The sequence below is a fragment of the Phalaenopsis equestris genome, unplaced genomic scaffold, assembly GCF_001263595.1.
Source record: "Phalaenopsis equestris unplaced genomic scaffold, ASM126359v1 Scaffold000517, whole genome shotgun sequence".
Lineage (NCBI taxonomy): Eukaryota > Viridiplantae > Streptophyta > Magnoliopsida > Asparagales > Orchidaceae > Phalaenopsis > Phalaenopsis equestris.
Window position 1 is genome coordinate 1,582,993 of NW_018164957.1, and position 15,924 is coordinate 1,598,916.

At 31.6% G+C, this 15,924-nt stretch overlaps 1 protein-coding gene across 3 annotated transcripts in view; it reads left to right on the plus strand.

Annotated features, from left to right (window-relative positions):
- The first annotated feature begins 1,006 nt into the window (after nt 1-1,006).
- LOC110028604 (novel plant SNARE 11-like) overlaps nt 1,007-15,924 on the plus strand; it is a 97,467-nt gene continuing 82,549 nt past the window's right edge. For 2 of the 3 annotated variants that reach the window (XM_020730519.1, XM_020730521.1), the window contains exons 1-4: nt 1,007-1,619; nt 2,072-2,164; nt 5,472-5,565; nt 5,671-5,708. In XM_020730519.1, coding sequence (XP_020586178.1) covers nt 1,546-1,619; nt 2,072-2,164; nt 5,472-5,565; nt 5,671-5,708 — 299 coding nt within the window. In that variant the 5' untranslated portion in view covers nt 1,007-1,545. The remainder of the gene's footprint in view (nt 1,620-2,071; nt 2,165-5,471; nt 5,566-5,670; nt 5,709-15,924) is intronic. The other variant, XM_020730520.1, reaches the window with a different exon arrangement.

Here is a 15,924-nt window from a genome sequence, read left to right on the forward strand (position 1 = left end):
ATGTACAATTTTATGCATTGACAATGTGACATGTAAGTCAAAATTGAAACTTAGATGTTCGATATTTATTTGCATAATAATTTCATGGACTGTAACTTAAATCTTCCAAAAAAAGTGGGTTTTTACATACATGCCACTAAAAACTTCCAATATAACAACTTCAATACCCAAACTTCAAAATATAATTAAATCACCCAAAATTTTTGCCTTTTTCGAAATAGCTATCATCTAATTGATCCCTCGCCGGTCTCTCCCCCCCAGGGAAAAAATATTACATCAGTTCTACGCACGGAGAGTAACGAGCTCAGTTCTACGCACGTAGAGTAACGTGCACGCCACGACACCCCGCGCGATGACACCCCGCGCGATAGAGAAAAAAACGGCGCGGTAACACGAGAAATATTCTCCCCCGTGTTATTCATGTGTTATTGTGTGTTATTCACATGTTATTGATGCGTTATTTTGTTATTATAACACCAAGAATATTCACAAGATACAATAACACATGAATACCACACAATAACACCTCAATAACACGGGGAATATTCCCGACAGAGAAAAAACGACACAGTAACACGAGGAATATTCTCTCCCGTTTTATTCATGTGTTATTGTGTGTTATTCATGTGTTATTGATGTATTATTGTGTTATTATAACACCAAAAATATTCTAAGAGGAAATTTCTTAATCGTTGTTCTCATTTGTCGATCAAAACTGATTTGATTGAGGATCATTCAAGTTTCTTGGAAAAAGAAACAAATGTCAAATGATAGCCGCAGACAAACGGTGGATTGGAAAACAACAGTAAGCGCCAAGTGATAGGCGAGCCAAGGAACCGACCGAACCGTCACTGGTGACTGAATTGTAAATTTTAAAATTTGGTGGGGTTGAGACCGTAATATTTGAAGTTATGAGTGGTATCTTTGTAAAAACTCAAAACAAAATATTTTTTCATAATCAACAGGAGAAGACTGAAATTAATTCAAATTCTACAATTAGAAACCATCTAAAGGCACCTGTCACGGGAACCTCTCGCCTCTGTCCTGTTCTCTACCCCGTCGTCGCCTTCTCCCAGAAGTTGAAGGCCTTTAGGCCTCGACGAGATCGCGTCCGAAATCCTCGTCTTCCTTTACCATCTGCTTCCGCTGGAACTAAGAAGCGAGGAAATCGAGACGGGAGCTGGCTGGTGAAGGCATCGACGGGATCGCGCATTGTTTCTGTTCGTCTAAATCCCTAATACACAAAATTAAAGAATTCAGTAAATTCTGGATTCAGAGCGAAACAGTGGTAAAACGGGATTTATACAGCCGATGGAGTTATTTTGGCAATTTGGCAACCTAAAATTTGATTAATTACTGCTACCAAAACATCCCTTAGATTACTTTTGAGTTTAGTAATTCAGTGAAGGATGTGAAGATGCTTTTGTGGGTTGGATTCGGCGAGTTCTAGTGATTGGTGAGCTGATCTTTTGTTTCGTGCCTTGGGCTTGGACCCGGTGTTGAAACTATCGCGAAGACTTTGCGTTTTTGCTTCTGGTTATATAGATGGATATATCAGCGATCAATGAGGATCTTGCCAACATCGATGCGCAAATCAACGATTTACTTCGAGCACTATCGTAAGATATCTGAATGTCAACCATAATTTTATTCGCCGATCCGTGGAAAATTTCTTTTCGGTGTGATGCATGTAACTTTTTCGGAGGAGGATTTGTTCCGTGGTATTTTGTTTCGTTTGAAGGCGTTAGCAACAACATTATTCCGTAATTAAACAAGCACATGAAGATTGTACTGTTCTAGGCTTATGAGAAATGAAATATTGGCACAGAGATATGACATTTACTAGCTGTTGCTAATGAATTCAAATAAAAGAGCGCTTAATACTTCTTCAAAAGAGAAGAATTTTGCTTCCACTGCACGTTCAACCTTCATTGGATTAGGAGTTTGAAGTTCCACCTAAAATTTGTTCACCAATAATTATTTCTGTGATTTCGGTTCTATCTCGCAATATTTTATTCATAACTGTATGGCTTTCCTCTATGTCGTTACCCGTGATTTTGATTCTTTGCAGAAATGGGTTTCAGAAACTGGATAAGGTCAAAGATCCGAACAGGCAGAGCAGGCAATTGGAAGAACTAACTGAAAAGATGAGAGAATGCAAGAGGTACATTGTACTCCTTTTTCCTCATATTTTTTTTAATAGGAGGATCTACATACATACCATTCAATTCCAATGTATTTACATATCTAACTCCTGAACTTAAATTTTTTCATACATACCACCTTACTTATGTATGAAAAGGTTTATTTCATTGTTTTTTAAAAGTTAATATGGTGGTATTTTTGATGTGATATGAAAGATTTGAGTGGTATACATGTAAAAGACAAATTTTTGGTGTTAGATATCTAAATACATATGACTTTGTTGGTATGTATGTAAATTAGAAGAGACACACTAGCATTGGACTGATTGCTTTGTCTTGTTAAAGCAGCAGCCTGCCACCCTCTCTGAATGAAAAGTAAACAAAAGAAAAGAGATTATAATCTGACACCTACATCTAAGTTTTCTTACATAAACACTTAGATTAAGCTGATATCCATTTTTGCGAAGGACCAATATTAGTTGCTCGGGATATAAGAACCAACAAATAAGTTTCATACACCAGGTTAAATATTGAACACTACAAGTACAAATTTCTGCTCAACACAGACAAAAATGAACTTATATGAACCTTTTAAGAACAACAACAACAATAAGCGTCTATCCCACTAAGTGGATTATATGAGCATTTTTAGAAATGAGAGGAAAATTTAATTGATTTTAAAAGTGGAGCCCAAATCATAAAATTAAAGTTTATTATTAGATGAAAGAAAAATGATTTTAAAGTTTGTGAGGTGACTCAAGGTGAACATGATAGAATAATAATTATGGACATATATCTCATAAGTATAAATTAGCCAACCTAAGAAATGTTTGCTTTAGGATGGGAAGACTTTTTTGCATTAAAAAAATTGTAATAAAAGTGTTTGAGAGAGTCTAGAAGGATATAAACATAAGAAAAAAGACTTGATGGTGGAATTAAGAGCAGGGGCAAAATTGGCCATCTTTTTGAGGGGGGGGGGGTGTGGCGGGCAAACTATCCCCCTAGACCCAATGTGGGAGTGTCTAGTTCAACGAAAGACAAAATGATATTTCAGGAGAAGTAAAAGATCAAACTACCTTTCCATATGAGTAAAAAAATAAATTTAAAGGGGGAGGGGGCCGGCAAAATTCCTCCATAGATCCAACGTGGGAGGGGCTAGTTCAGCGAAAGACAAAATAATATTTCAGGTGGAGGAAAAAATCAAACTGCCTTTCCATTTAAGTAAAGTCTGGTTCCTCCCCGAATTAGGAGTTATACAATGTTATCAAGGTAAACAATGACAAAAGTTTGATGCTAGTAAGGTGCACACTAATTATTAAAAAGCTTTAAGTTTAACAAATAAGGTATCAGACAAAAATTGGCTATTATGATTGATGTCTTATATAGATCAGAGAGGGTTTGTGAAGCTTGATTTTATTTGTCTATAAAATTACTTATGCAACTATTTTGAGGGAAGTAGAGTTTTTGAAAAGATTTCGACATTTAGACTTTTTATATTTTGAAAGGATTAGGCATCAATTTTCTTACAACTACTACAATAAAAAATTATATTATGAAAGTTCATTCTCATCGCATAAATTTCTAAAAAAATAGCAAGCAAATTTTCGCTAGACAATAATGCGGAAGTGACCTATAAAATAAAGCTATCCAAAATATATCCTAAGAAAGTGTACAAATGAGATGTATTCATTAGATAAGGAAAGTGAATTAAGTCATATTGAATTTAATTATGCTATAATTTCAAAGAGTTAATATGGTTGAATTTTAATTAATGCTGAAAATACAAAAGAAATATGAAAATATTATTTTAAGATATATCAATTGGTAATACTATAGTGGAGAAAATAAGAGCAAAATTTTTGCAATCATGTTGTTCTCGATATATTGTTTAACAAAAGTGAAGTCAACTTTGAAGAAAACTCGTAATGATATATCTATAAGTTACAGATAATCCCCATCATGTTTTGGGGAATTATAATATGTGTCATAGTAGTTTCATTTACGAATATTTTCATGAATCTTGAAGACTATATGAAATTCAGATGGTTCTAAAAAATATTTTGATTCCATAAATTATGATTAAAGAATATGTTGTTGTGTAATAATTTTATGAGAATAAAAATTGTGTGTTTCAAAGTAGAAATTATAGGAGATGATGTTGGAAAGTGGGTTTAGAGTTCATATTGATATCAAAATCACTTTGATTTCATGCTCCGCAGATAATTTTTGGGGATGGTTTTTTTGCCCGCTGAGTTAGTTGGAAAAGTTATGATGAACACCAAAGAATCTTCATGTAGCTTTTATTTTTCTTGAAAGGTCGTAGGATTGAGTAATATTAGAGTTCACTTGTTGTGCGTTGAGGAGAATGATTTTGGTCAAATATATATTGAACTTATTAAAGATATGAATTGAGATAGTGAGTGATATTTTAAAGTAGTGTAGTAGTTTCCAACGCAATATAATGTTCAAGGATCAATAATAAGTACCCCTTTTACATCAGTGATGGAGATGCAAAAGATTTTCAAATTTATGTAACTTGGTGCATGCTATTTGTAGATGACATAATATTTACCTATAATATTTTTTTTGAAGCAAGTGAAGACTTAGAATATTAGAGAAAACATTAATAAATAAAGCGTTTATAATACCTAAAGCAAAGGTCAAGTACATCATTTATTGTGGAAATGAATTTGTTATTTATTAAATAACATCATTGGATGATCATCTGTTACTTTTTGTGGACTTGTTTAAGTATCTTTGATTTATTAAAAGAATGGAGGTATCTCTCAAGATAGGATAGGAGAATTAATTGGAGACTAAATACTAAATTTAAGAAAATTGCAATTGGATCAATTGTTTTATATGGATCTTAGTGTTAGACAATTAGGATCTTAGCCAATCTGAATGAAAAATATGAGAATGTTAAGGAGGTAGTGTGGTAACACTCATAATGATGGTAAGAAATGGATATATTAGAGAGGGGTTGGGGAAGTAGCACTTGTTGAAGACAATGTAATAACAAATAAACATTTTATGATTTGGATAAGTTCAATGGAAGACAGCAAATTATCAATGTAGTGGGTGAATATGATCAATCATGAGAATTATGGATGAAAATGATAGATAATTGATTATAATTTGTTCAAAGATATTTTGCAAAATAGAGTTAATATCTTATGTAACATAATCAAAATGATTGCAAAAGGAGAAATTTTAAATGCAGCCACAAATAGTTTATTTAAAGCTATTGATGATGATGAGAAACTTACCAATCTACTGTTCTACATTTTTTATTTATCTTTGTTTTCTAACTTAAACTTCTGTCAGGCTCATCAAAGAATTTGATAGAGAGTTGAAGGTGGAGGAAAGTCAAAATACCACTTCTGTCATCAAAATGCTGAATGATAGAAAGCAGGCAATGGTATTGTACTCGTCTCTGAAACCAGTAAACTTCATTTTCCAATATGGGGTATTTTGATTTTTTTTAATGTTTGTACTAATTGTGCTATTTGTTCTGTATTGGCAGATCAAAGAATTAAATTCTTTCGTTGCACTCAAGAAGCAGTGAGTACCCCATTAATTAAAATTTTGTGCAAGCAAGACATGCTACTATTAAACAAGTACACTAGTATATATAATAGTTCGATGTTTGGACATGATATGGGACAACTATAGCTGTACTTATTTTGAAAACCATGTTTTTATTCATTAGCAATCATTAATAAACTCTTTGTTATTGATACCCATTATGATGAAACTGTAGAAAAACTAACTGAAATTCTTAAGGCTTAAGCGGGTCTTAGGTTTTAACACTACATTTATTTGTGCATATTTTTTCTAGAGAAGAAATGTTAAATTCCCTTGGTTGCTATTCATATATCAAAAGTTCGCAGATCACTGAATTTTTTAAACTCAGTTTTTCAAATTTATAAACGCTTATCATGGGTGTTTTGACAGAAGAAGAGTCCTTTATGATTTCCTTGGTGTTTGCTTTTGCTGATGATATTCTTCTTGTGGATAAGACTAGAGCTAGAGAAAGAGTTTTAAGACTAGAGAAAGAGTTTTGGAAAAACTTGAATTATGGTGGTCTACATTGGAGTCTAAAGGCCTTCATATGAGTAGATTTAAAGCTGAATACATGGAATATAATATTAGTAGTAGTAGCTCTAGTGGTAGACTTGTTACTATGGGTGATTAAATCATTAAAAGGTGGGGTCGTTTTAGATATCTTGGGTCTATAGTTCAAAGTGACAGTGATATAGATGGGGATGTGATATAGATGGGGATAAGATGGGGATATTATTATTAGAATTCTAGTTGGTTAGTTGAAGTGGAGGAATGCATCGGGCCTATTGCGTGATAGAAAAATACTGCTCAAACTTAAAGGAAAATTTTGTAAGATGGTGGTGAGACCTGCGATGATCTATGGCGCAGAATGTTGGTCTTTAAAAGAGAAGCATAAAATAAAGCTAAGTGTTACTGAGATGGAATGCTTAGGTGGATGATTGGCCTGACACTAAGAGACAAAGTGCGAAATGAATATATCCGTGATAGAGTTGGTGTAGCTTTAGTGGCGGAAAAGATTAGAGAGAGTCGTCGTAGATGGTTAGGTCACATTAAACGTTGGCTATCTGATGATTCTGTTAGAAGAGTAAATGTTTTAGAGTCGACATGTTAAGAAAAGCAGATGTAACCTAAAATGGCTTGGGCTAATTTTATAAAAAATGATCTTAATCTATTAGAATTAAATGAAGATATGACACTCAATAGGATGCAATGGAGAGAAATGATTCATGTAGATTGGGAAATTTTGCAACAAGACACTTTCCATGTGCTATTTGATAATTTTATGCTACATGTTTGATACCTGATTCACCTATAAAGCTTGCTTCTAGCATGTCCTACAAAGCTTTTGTATATTGCAAAGTTGAATCATTTAAATATATAGAATGGTTTCTAGGGCATGTAAATTCTCCCACACTTTGTTTTCTAGTAAGGCCGTAAGAAAGTAAAATAGGGAGTATGAGGTATTTCAAGTGCCCTGCCCTTGCTCTATGATTCTTATACTTCTACTTCCTTTAGAATTAATAATACATTCTTTTATGCTATTGTTATTGTTATTGTTGAAGTCAAGCCATCAAAATAAATGAGTTGTTAAGCATATGAACTTGTTTGGTTTAATAATAAATAATAGTGCACCTTTTGGGTTTGCTGGAAGCTTCATTTCTGTTTTGATACCTTTTAAAAGACTTAGATGAACCAATCTCCTTCTTGAGTGCTTTTTTGATAATAAATTTTTAATTTTACTCAGTATGGAGTCTTTCTATCGTAATGAATGTGTTTTCTAGGTTTTGTAATTTTTTTTTTAATGAGACATTTTTGTAAAAATTCTTCTTTTCAGGTGAATTCACATGATTGATGCCAAAGATATCTAGTACTTATTAGAACCGCTACATCTTCTAATTTAATTGGTTGGAGCATTATTTGCTAATGTTATACTTCATCCTGGCCGTGAGGATAGAGTATTACTATTGTGGAATCCTTTCTCTTATTCTGACACTGAAGCAAGATTATGCTTTTGAGGTTCCTGTAGTTATTACCATTGTTTTGGATCCCAGAGCATGCGTGTCTTCTGTAGCAAGGGACCACAGATTGCTTGCTACTAGTTTGTTGATTTGGAAGGCTGTCTCTAATTTGAGCTTTGGGATTTGTGGTCGCCATTTAATTGATTTGGGATTATAAAGTCGGATTGAATGTCTTAGGAAAGTATATGTTTTGGGTTACTTTTTATATGAATACATTGCTAATTTTGAGTTTTTAGGATTATGAATAGTTTATTGTGTAGTGTAAAAACTCATCATATTGCTCAATGAACATTTTTTTTTCCTGTCAACTTTTGTGTGTGGGTTAGAGGTGAATTCTTGGAGTATGCAATGGCAACTTCAAGAGAAAGCTTTCTCCCCGTAATCATGTTGGTCTTGGTATTTGTTGTTTTTTATACATATTCTTTTTCATCGACTTTGATTTTTTTTTTGTGTGTGTGTTTTAGGTTTGGCTAAATGTGCAAAAGTATGATTTTTTTTTATTATCGTGTAAATGTTAATTTCTGTATGGTCTTATTATGCCATGACTTGACTTTGGAGCTTGAAGTTATGAAGACAGGAATTGAGGGTTAGACAGTACTGTCATGCCAATCTATCATTAATAGTAATCCACAACAATCATTCAAACAATAAAGAGTCACTAATCCACAATTTTTGAATCATCATCCATACAGAGATAAATATAAAAATTGCAACAAAAAATTTAATAAAGAAACTAAAATATTTTAGTAATATCTATCTTCATTTGCTCTTCTTCTATAAACATACTATTTATGTCAGCCATTTAATATTTAAAAGAGTTTTTACTAAGATAAACAGTTAAACATGTTAACTTATACAACAACTTAGTGAATAACACAATTATACTGTGTACTAAACTTTTATTCATATGCTCTAACATGATGTTAAAAAATGATAAAACATTAAAATTATATTTTATTAAAACTTTTAAATATTTTTATTTTTTTTTAAATTTTTTTATAAAATTTTAATTGTATTTTATTTAAAGACATCTCAAGAGTTTTGTTTAAAATATTGTAATAATTAAGTTATATTCATTTTCATTTTTTGTTAAATATTCTTCCTTTCTATTTTTGTGTACGAGCACAATAGAATCTTTAATGACTATTATATGTAGTAGACTCTTATGATTGACTTTTATATTTATTATATTTGATTTTCATTTAATTTCTATGTGCGAATACAATAGATGAAACATTTGTAAAATAATATTCATTTACTTTGTTTATACTATTATAATTTAATCCATAAAAATATGAATGAATTTTAAAAATAAAAAAACTGAATTTAGTATAACCTTACAAGCAAAAACATTAATTATTCATTTATTGTTTTGAGGCTCTCTTATTTCTCTTTTTTATCTAGAATGTTAAGTCTTTTAAAATTTTTATAATACAATTAGATATCTCAATGGTTCATAGGAAGATAAATATTTTATGTATTCAATAAATTAAATTGATTAGAGAAAAAGCTAAGGAGATTGATAGGCTAGGTTTTAAACTTTGATATTTAGGTAGGAGTCACATTAGAAATTGTATAGATGTAATTATAGATAATAGTTTGAAAGATAACGTTGTAAAAATTAATAGAATTGAAGATAGAATTATAACCCTTAAGATTTTCTTGATACTAAAATTTTTAATGATATAAGCGCTTATGCTCTTCAAGTAGGTTAAGATATAGGTTTTAAAGAAAAATTATAGAATGATCTAGAAGAATTAATATAAATGATACCTCTTGAAGAAAAAAAATTTATTAGAGGAGATTTAAATGAACATGTTGGTAGACTGATAAAAAATTTTAGAACTATTCATATTGACTACGATTTTGGAGTGATTAATGAAGAATGTAAAACCATATTAGATTTTTGGGAAAATTACATACATAACACCAAATTCTTATGGATTTACCTATCTCACATCTAAAGTTCCATTTTTACACACAACACTTTACTTATAGATGAAAAGATGGATTTGACTATTAAAAGGTGATGATGAGTGTTATTTTTCAAATGATGTTTGTAATTATGAAAGTTTTGGTGTGAGATAAGTAAATATGAAAGTTTTGGGTGCTATGTATGTAAAAACCCCTAGATTGTTTAACGTATGATTTTATTATTACTAATACTTTATTTAAGAAAAGAGATGAACATATTATTTTTTATAAAAATGGATCTAATAGAACACAAATTGATTATTTTTTTATGAGAAAAAGATATCGTCTAGAATGTAAAGATTATAAGGTCATTCTAAGTGAAAATTTAAGTATTCAACATCGATTATTAGTTCTAGATTTTAAAATGAAGAATTGTAAGATAAAAAATTCTAAGAAACATTGTTATAAAATTAAATGGAGCACCTGAAAGACACAATTAAAATTATTTTATGAGTAAACTTCAATATTTCAAGATTTGGGATGTTTATGAAGAAACAAATTCTATGTGGGATAAAATAACAAACACTATTAAACAAACAACAAAAGATGTATTTGTAGAGCCTCTTAAAATTGCATTCCAATATTCTCCCAGGTTTCTCTATATAAGACAGATCAGGCACTATATCAATTGGATCTGTAATAACTTGATGGATCAACGGTATATTTTCCAAGTATAGAGATATGAAATAGATCATGTATTGCTTGCCTGCAGGCTGGTAAAAATAATCTGCAAGCTACATTTCCAATCATTTCAATAATTTCATATGACCCCATATAATGTGGACTTAATTTCTCTATTTTTTCCGAATTTTGCAAATCATTCATTCGACTAACCTTGATAATTACAAACTTCCCAACATCAAATATGATTACCATGGCTTATACTAATTTATCATTTTTCTAAAGTGAATGTTATTCTTTCCTCTCAGGTTTTGTGCCATTTAGAAGTGAAATCTTAGAATGCAATGTAAATGTTGATGGAAACTTAAAAGAGAAGCTTTTTCCTTGTACTAATGTGAGACATAATACTTCTATTTGTTAACTTTTGTCCTAGTTCTTTTTCATCAACATGCTTTATGATTGATTCTGCATGTGATTGGATTTGATCAATCTTCTGCAATTTGGCTTTTCGTACTGAGATATGAATCTTAATCATTATATGGCCTTATTCAATACAATATTTAGGTATTCAATATAATATCATTATAATATGTTTTTTTATTGATTTAGAAAAAGCTTACGATAAGATTCCAAGAGAAATCCTTTGGAGAGTAGAATAGTGTTGATATGAGTTATATTCAAGTCATTAAAGATATGTACACTAGAGTTGTTACTTGTGTTCGTACAGAAGGAAGATTGACCAAATATTTTCCTATTTCAGTTGGATTACGTCAGGGATCAACTTTAAGCCTATATTCTTTTTGCTTTAGTTATGGATGCTCGTACTGGACATTTACAGGAGGACGTACCTTGGTGTATGCTTTTCACTGATGATATCCTTCTTGTGGATAAGATTAGAGAAAGAGTTTAGGAAACACTTGAGTTATGGAGGTCTACATTGAAGTCTGAAGTTCTTCATTTGAGTAGAACTAAAACTGATTACATGGAATGTAATTTTAGTAGTAGTAGCTTTAGTGACAAAGTTGTAACTATGGGTGATCAAATCATTAAAAGGTGTGATCGCTTTAGATATTTTGGGTTTATTGTTCAAAATGATGGTGATATAGATGAGGATGCTATTAATAGAATGCAAGTTGCTTGGTTGAAGTGGAGGAATGCATCGAGCCAATTGTGTGATAGAAAAATACCGCTTAGATTGAAAGGAAAATTTTAGAAGATGGTGGTGAGACCTGCAATGTTGTATGGCGTAGAATGTTGGCCTTTAAAAGAGAAGCATAAAAGCAAGCTAAGTGTTGACAAGATGAGAATGCTTAGGTGGATGTAGCTCCAGTGGCAGGCAAAATTAGAGAGAGCCGTCTTAGATGGTTTGGTCACATTAAACGTTGACAATCTAATGATCCGGTTAGGGGAGTAGATGTTTTAAATTCGATTTATGTTAAGAAAGACATAGTTGAACCTAGAAAGACTTGGGTATATTGTATAAAAAATGATCTTAATTTATTAGAATTAAATAAAAATATGACACTCAAAGGACGCAATGGAGAAACTCAAAAAATATGACACTCAAAGGACGCAATGGAGAAAAAAGATTCATGTAGCCGACCCCACTTAGTGGGATAAAGGCTTGTTGTTTTTGCTGTTTTATTCAATATAATATTTCTCTCAAAATGTCCGGGTTTGTATGATCCTTAATTTATGATTCAGAGCGAACACTAAGTGTGTCTGTTTTTCTTCAAAAGTGAATAAGCTGTAACCTTAATTAAAGTTGATTGACTGCAAATTTTAATCATATGTGGTTTTTTATGCATCTCATCATATAATGCTATCGGGGAAACTCTATATCCCAGGACACATTGCAACAATGTTGCCGTATTCTGATTTCCTATTAGATTCTAATTGTCTGTCCGTGAGCTAAATTTTGGTTGTACCATGTATTGTTTTGTTTACAATGTTTACTTATTAGAATCACAGTTTAAGAATACTGATAGAAACTGTATGAACGCAATATATTTGAAGGACTTCTTAGTAACTGATGTTTCATCTCTTACAAAAATATTTGTTTGGTTTCAAAGAAATTTTAGAGTATCTGCTTGAAGGTTCCGACTTTTCCTAGTGTGTTACATGTTAAAAAAGCTTGATGCTAAAAATTATTTATCATAGATGATAAAATTTACAGTTTTATATAAAAAGGGTTGCTGATTCCAGAATGATTCTGGAAAAATCAGGAATTAAAGTTGACAGAAAATAGGATACTGGCACAAAATTATATCTCTTTGTTATATGCTTAGCTAATAAGTGCAAATACTTGGGCAAAATAAAATTTTATTCAACTTAAGAATTCATGGAAATAAAGTAGAAGTATTAGATAAATCTAATAGCACAGTAAAAACGATATACACAAAAATAAATTCATTTACATGGTCATAAATCAATTAGTTAATCATTGATTTTTATTTATCTTTTCTGTCAAGAAAATAATAGTATTTATGATAAGAAAAACAAAATGTAAAAAAGACATTACAACTGAGCCGAAATAATAGTTTTAATAGTTTTATTTTTTTCGCTTTTACTATTTATGAGCTTTTATTAATGTATAATATTTCTATTTTAATGTAAATTATTATTATGATTAATGTATTTATTATTTATATAATAAGTTATTTATATTCATTGGTTATATTATTAATTATGTTTAGTTAATAAATTAGTTTTATAATATAATATTCTAAATACTCATTATATTTGTAAGTTATTATGTATAATAGAGATCTTCACTCACCAAAAAAATATAATTAATTATATATTATATTTTAATAAATTTATTCTTCAAATTTTTTGGATGATTTTTTTTATCAATAAACTATTTTTTGCTTGCTAAATAATAAGAATTATAATAAATGTTTTGCCCTCTTCTTTTACATATTCTATATTAATGGAGATATGATGAGGTTGTAGTTTAGAGGTAAACATATCAAAAATTTCATGTAAGTCGCTTCAAAATATTTGCAATTATTTTGATGTTTACAGACATTATTCTTCTCACTATCAAAATCAATCATCTCATAATCATTCTGAACCCAACTTAGGCTTAACCAACTTGATATATCCTAGTTGAGTCAACTTCCTCTTGTAGGTAGTGGGGATAGTTATCTGTTAACTCTTTATCTATATGGATATAGCTATGATGGAATTTATTGTAGCACCAATGCAACGTGTATTGTAAAATGGTTTGTGTTAGAGGTGTGAGTCAAGCCTTTAGGGTTTAGGGTTCGTCAAGCTGACTCGAGCTTGGTTTGTTAGCTTGTCAAGCTGACTCAAGCTCAGCTCGATCAGTGGCTCGTGAACTGAGCTGAACGAGCTAACAAGCCAAGCTCAAGCTAGCTTCGACTCGACTCGTTAGCTCATGAGCTGGCTCGTTTAAAAAAAAATAATATAAAATATGTTCAAAATATGCTAAATTTGAAGTCTTTATATTTAAAGTATTAAAAATATTTTAAAAAATAATATTTTGTATTTTATATTAAGTGATTTATTCTTATTTTTTCTCTTAATTGCTCAATCTATTTTTAATTTTATTATAAAGATTAATGCTACCTTAAATTAATATTATTTTATCTATTTTATAATAAACATGCTGGCTCGAACTAGTTGACTTAAGCTCGAGCTCGAACTCGATAAAATTAATCAAACTCAAGCTTAAGCCGAGTGTGGCTTGAGCTCGACTCGACTCGCTTACACCCCTAGTTTGTGTTATGAGGGACAAAACTGAACACAATAGCTTCATGCACACGCGGATAAGAGAGACATTAACTTTCTTATTGAGTTTGGTTCTGTTTGGGGGAGATGATGAAATTTTTTATGGTTGTTTTATCTCGTTATTTAAAAAGTTTGGGCTAACTAGAAGTAACACAAAACACATTGATAGTTAAGCGACAGTTGATAATATTTTTTTGTATGTGTCTGTAGTAATTAATATTTTTTGTCCTATTCATGAAGATGTATTGGGCATTTGTTAAAAAATGTCTACTTCCACCATATTGTAATAATATATTTTTAAATATTGTCAGCTTACTTAATTTGCTTGGATTGGCATAACATACTTCTAATTTGACCATATTCACTGCTCTTGTTTCTAGTTGTTTAGCATGGGTATGCTGCTGCCCTACAAAATTGGTTGGACAATATAAAACATAGAAAATAAGTGATTAAAATCTGTATACCTAGATGATTTCATGTTGGCGTGCTTGGATAAGATATTTTCGTGAATCCTAATATGATCCGTTTAAGGTTGCGCGCTCGCATAAGAAATTTCGTGAATCCTAATATGGTCTGTTCATGGTTGGCACTTAGTTAAAAAGGTAGCTCTGCAAGCCTGCAAGTGCAGGGTGCCTAATGGAATGCCAACAGAACACAGGATCTTAAACTGCTATTACAACTGGATAACAAATTGGGCTACCTTGGAGCAATTTAGGATTTTTTTTTAAGTGGATTTGCACAGTTTTGCAGCAGCCGATTATTTGTCGCAACCCACTTTAATGGCTCATAGCATAATTTGGAAATATTATATATCTATGCAGTTTTTTATTTGTGTTGTATATATTTTCATGTAATGTTGGCATGTCCTTGGGTGGTTCTGATAGCCTGCCTACTGACTAGGGTTACTTAACGGTAAAACTAGAAGGCCTGCTGCCTGCATACTGCTTAGGTTGCTCAGAAGTACAAAGCCTTTAGAAATTAAAATTTCCTCTTAGGAAGCCTCATCTTGAGCTTGAATGTTGAAACTGCACAAGTTTGTAGCTTCTCATTTCCACTATTTTAGTTACATTTATGCCTGTTAACGCTGTTACACTGGCTTGATTGTTGTGTGGCTAGACTGTTGTTTTTTGATAAAGAACGCTTTCTTAACATGTGTGTGAGCGCACGTGCGCACGTACACACTGAACAAAATATATTATTCTACAAAATATGTGCTAGGGTATGAACAAAATATATGATTCTACAATGTGTACTTATATACAAATGAATGCATGCAATTTGTACACTTATATGTGTGCACACATATGAACATACACTCATAAATTGCGCGCTAATGCGCATCTAATCATGCAAAGAACATCATGTTGCTTAAAATATTTAATGCCAATTATAATTATATGTGCTAAGATCAATAGTTATGTAATTTGAAATAAATGAAGCTAGTTGACGCGGAGCTTCCCGCATGAGTTCCGCAAGCTGCCCACAATCCTTGCTACAGTTCTACAGGATTTTTCAGCTTGGACTGGTCTAAAAGGGCTGGCAGACACTTCCTCTTTGTGGATTCCCTCCTATTTAGAGCACGGCACACTCCTCTTTACCGTAGGACTATATATTTGTTATTTCTGCATGTTTAGGACAGTTATGCATTTGCTTTTGTTCATGATAGTCACCGGCTGCTGGTGTTCCCCTTCTAAAGCTGTATCCAAAGGCGAGAAGGTACTACGGCTGTAACTCTTCCGTGTTGGTGACATTCTCTCAGGGTTTGAGTTGTGCTTTTTTTGTAGCTCAATCTCCCGGGGATATTTATCCTACCCAACTCCTTCGCAAACTTTCCAACCCCCCCC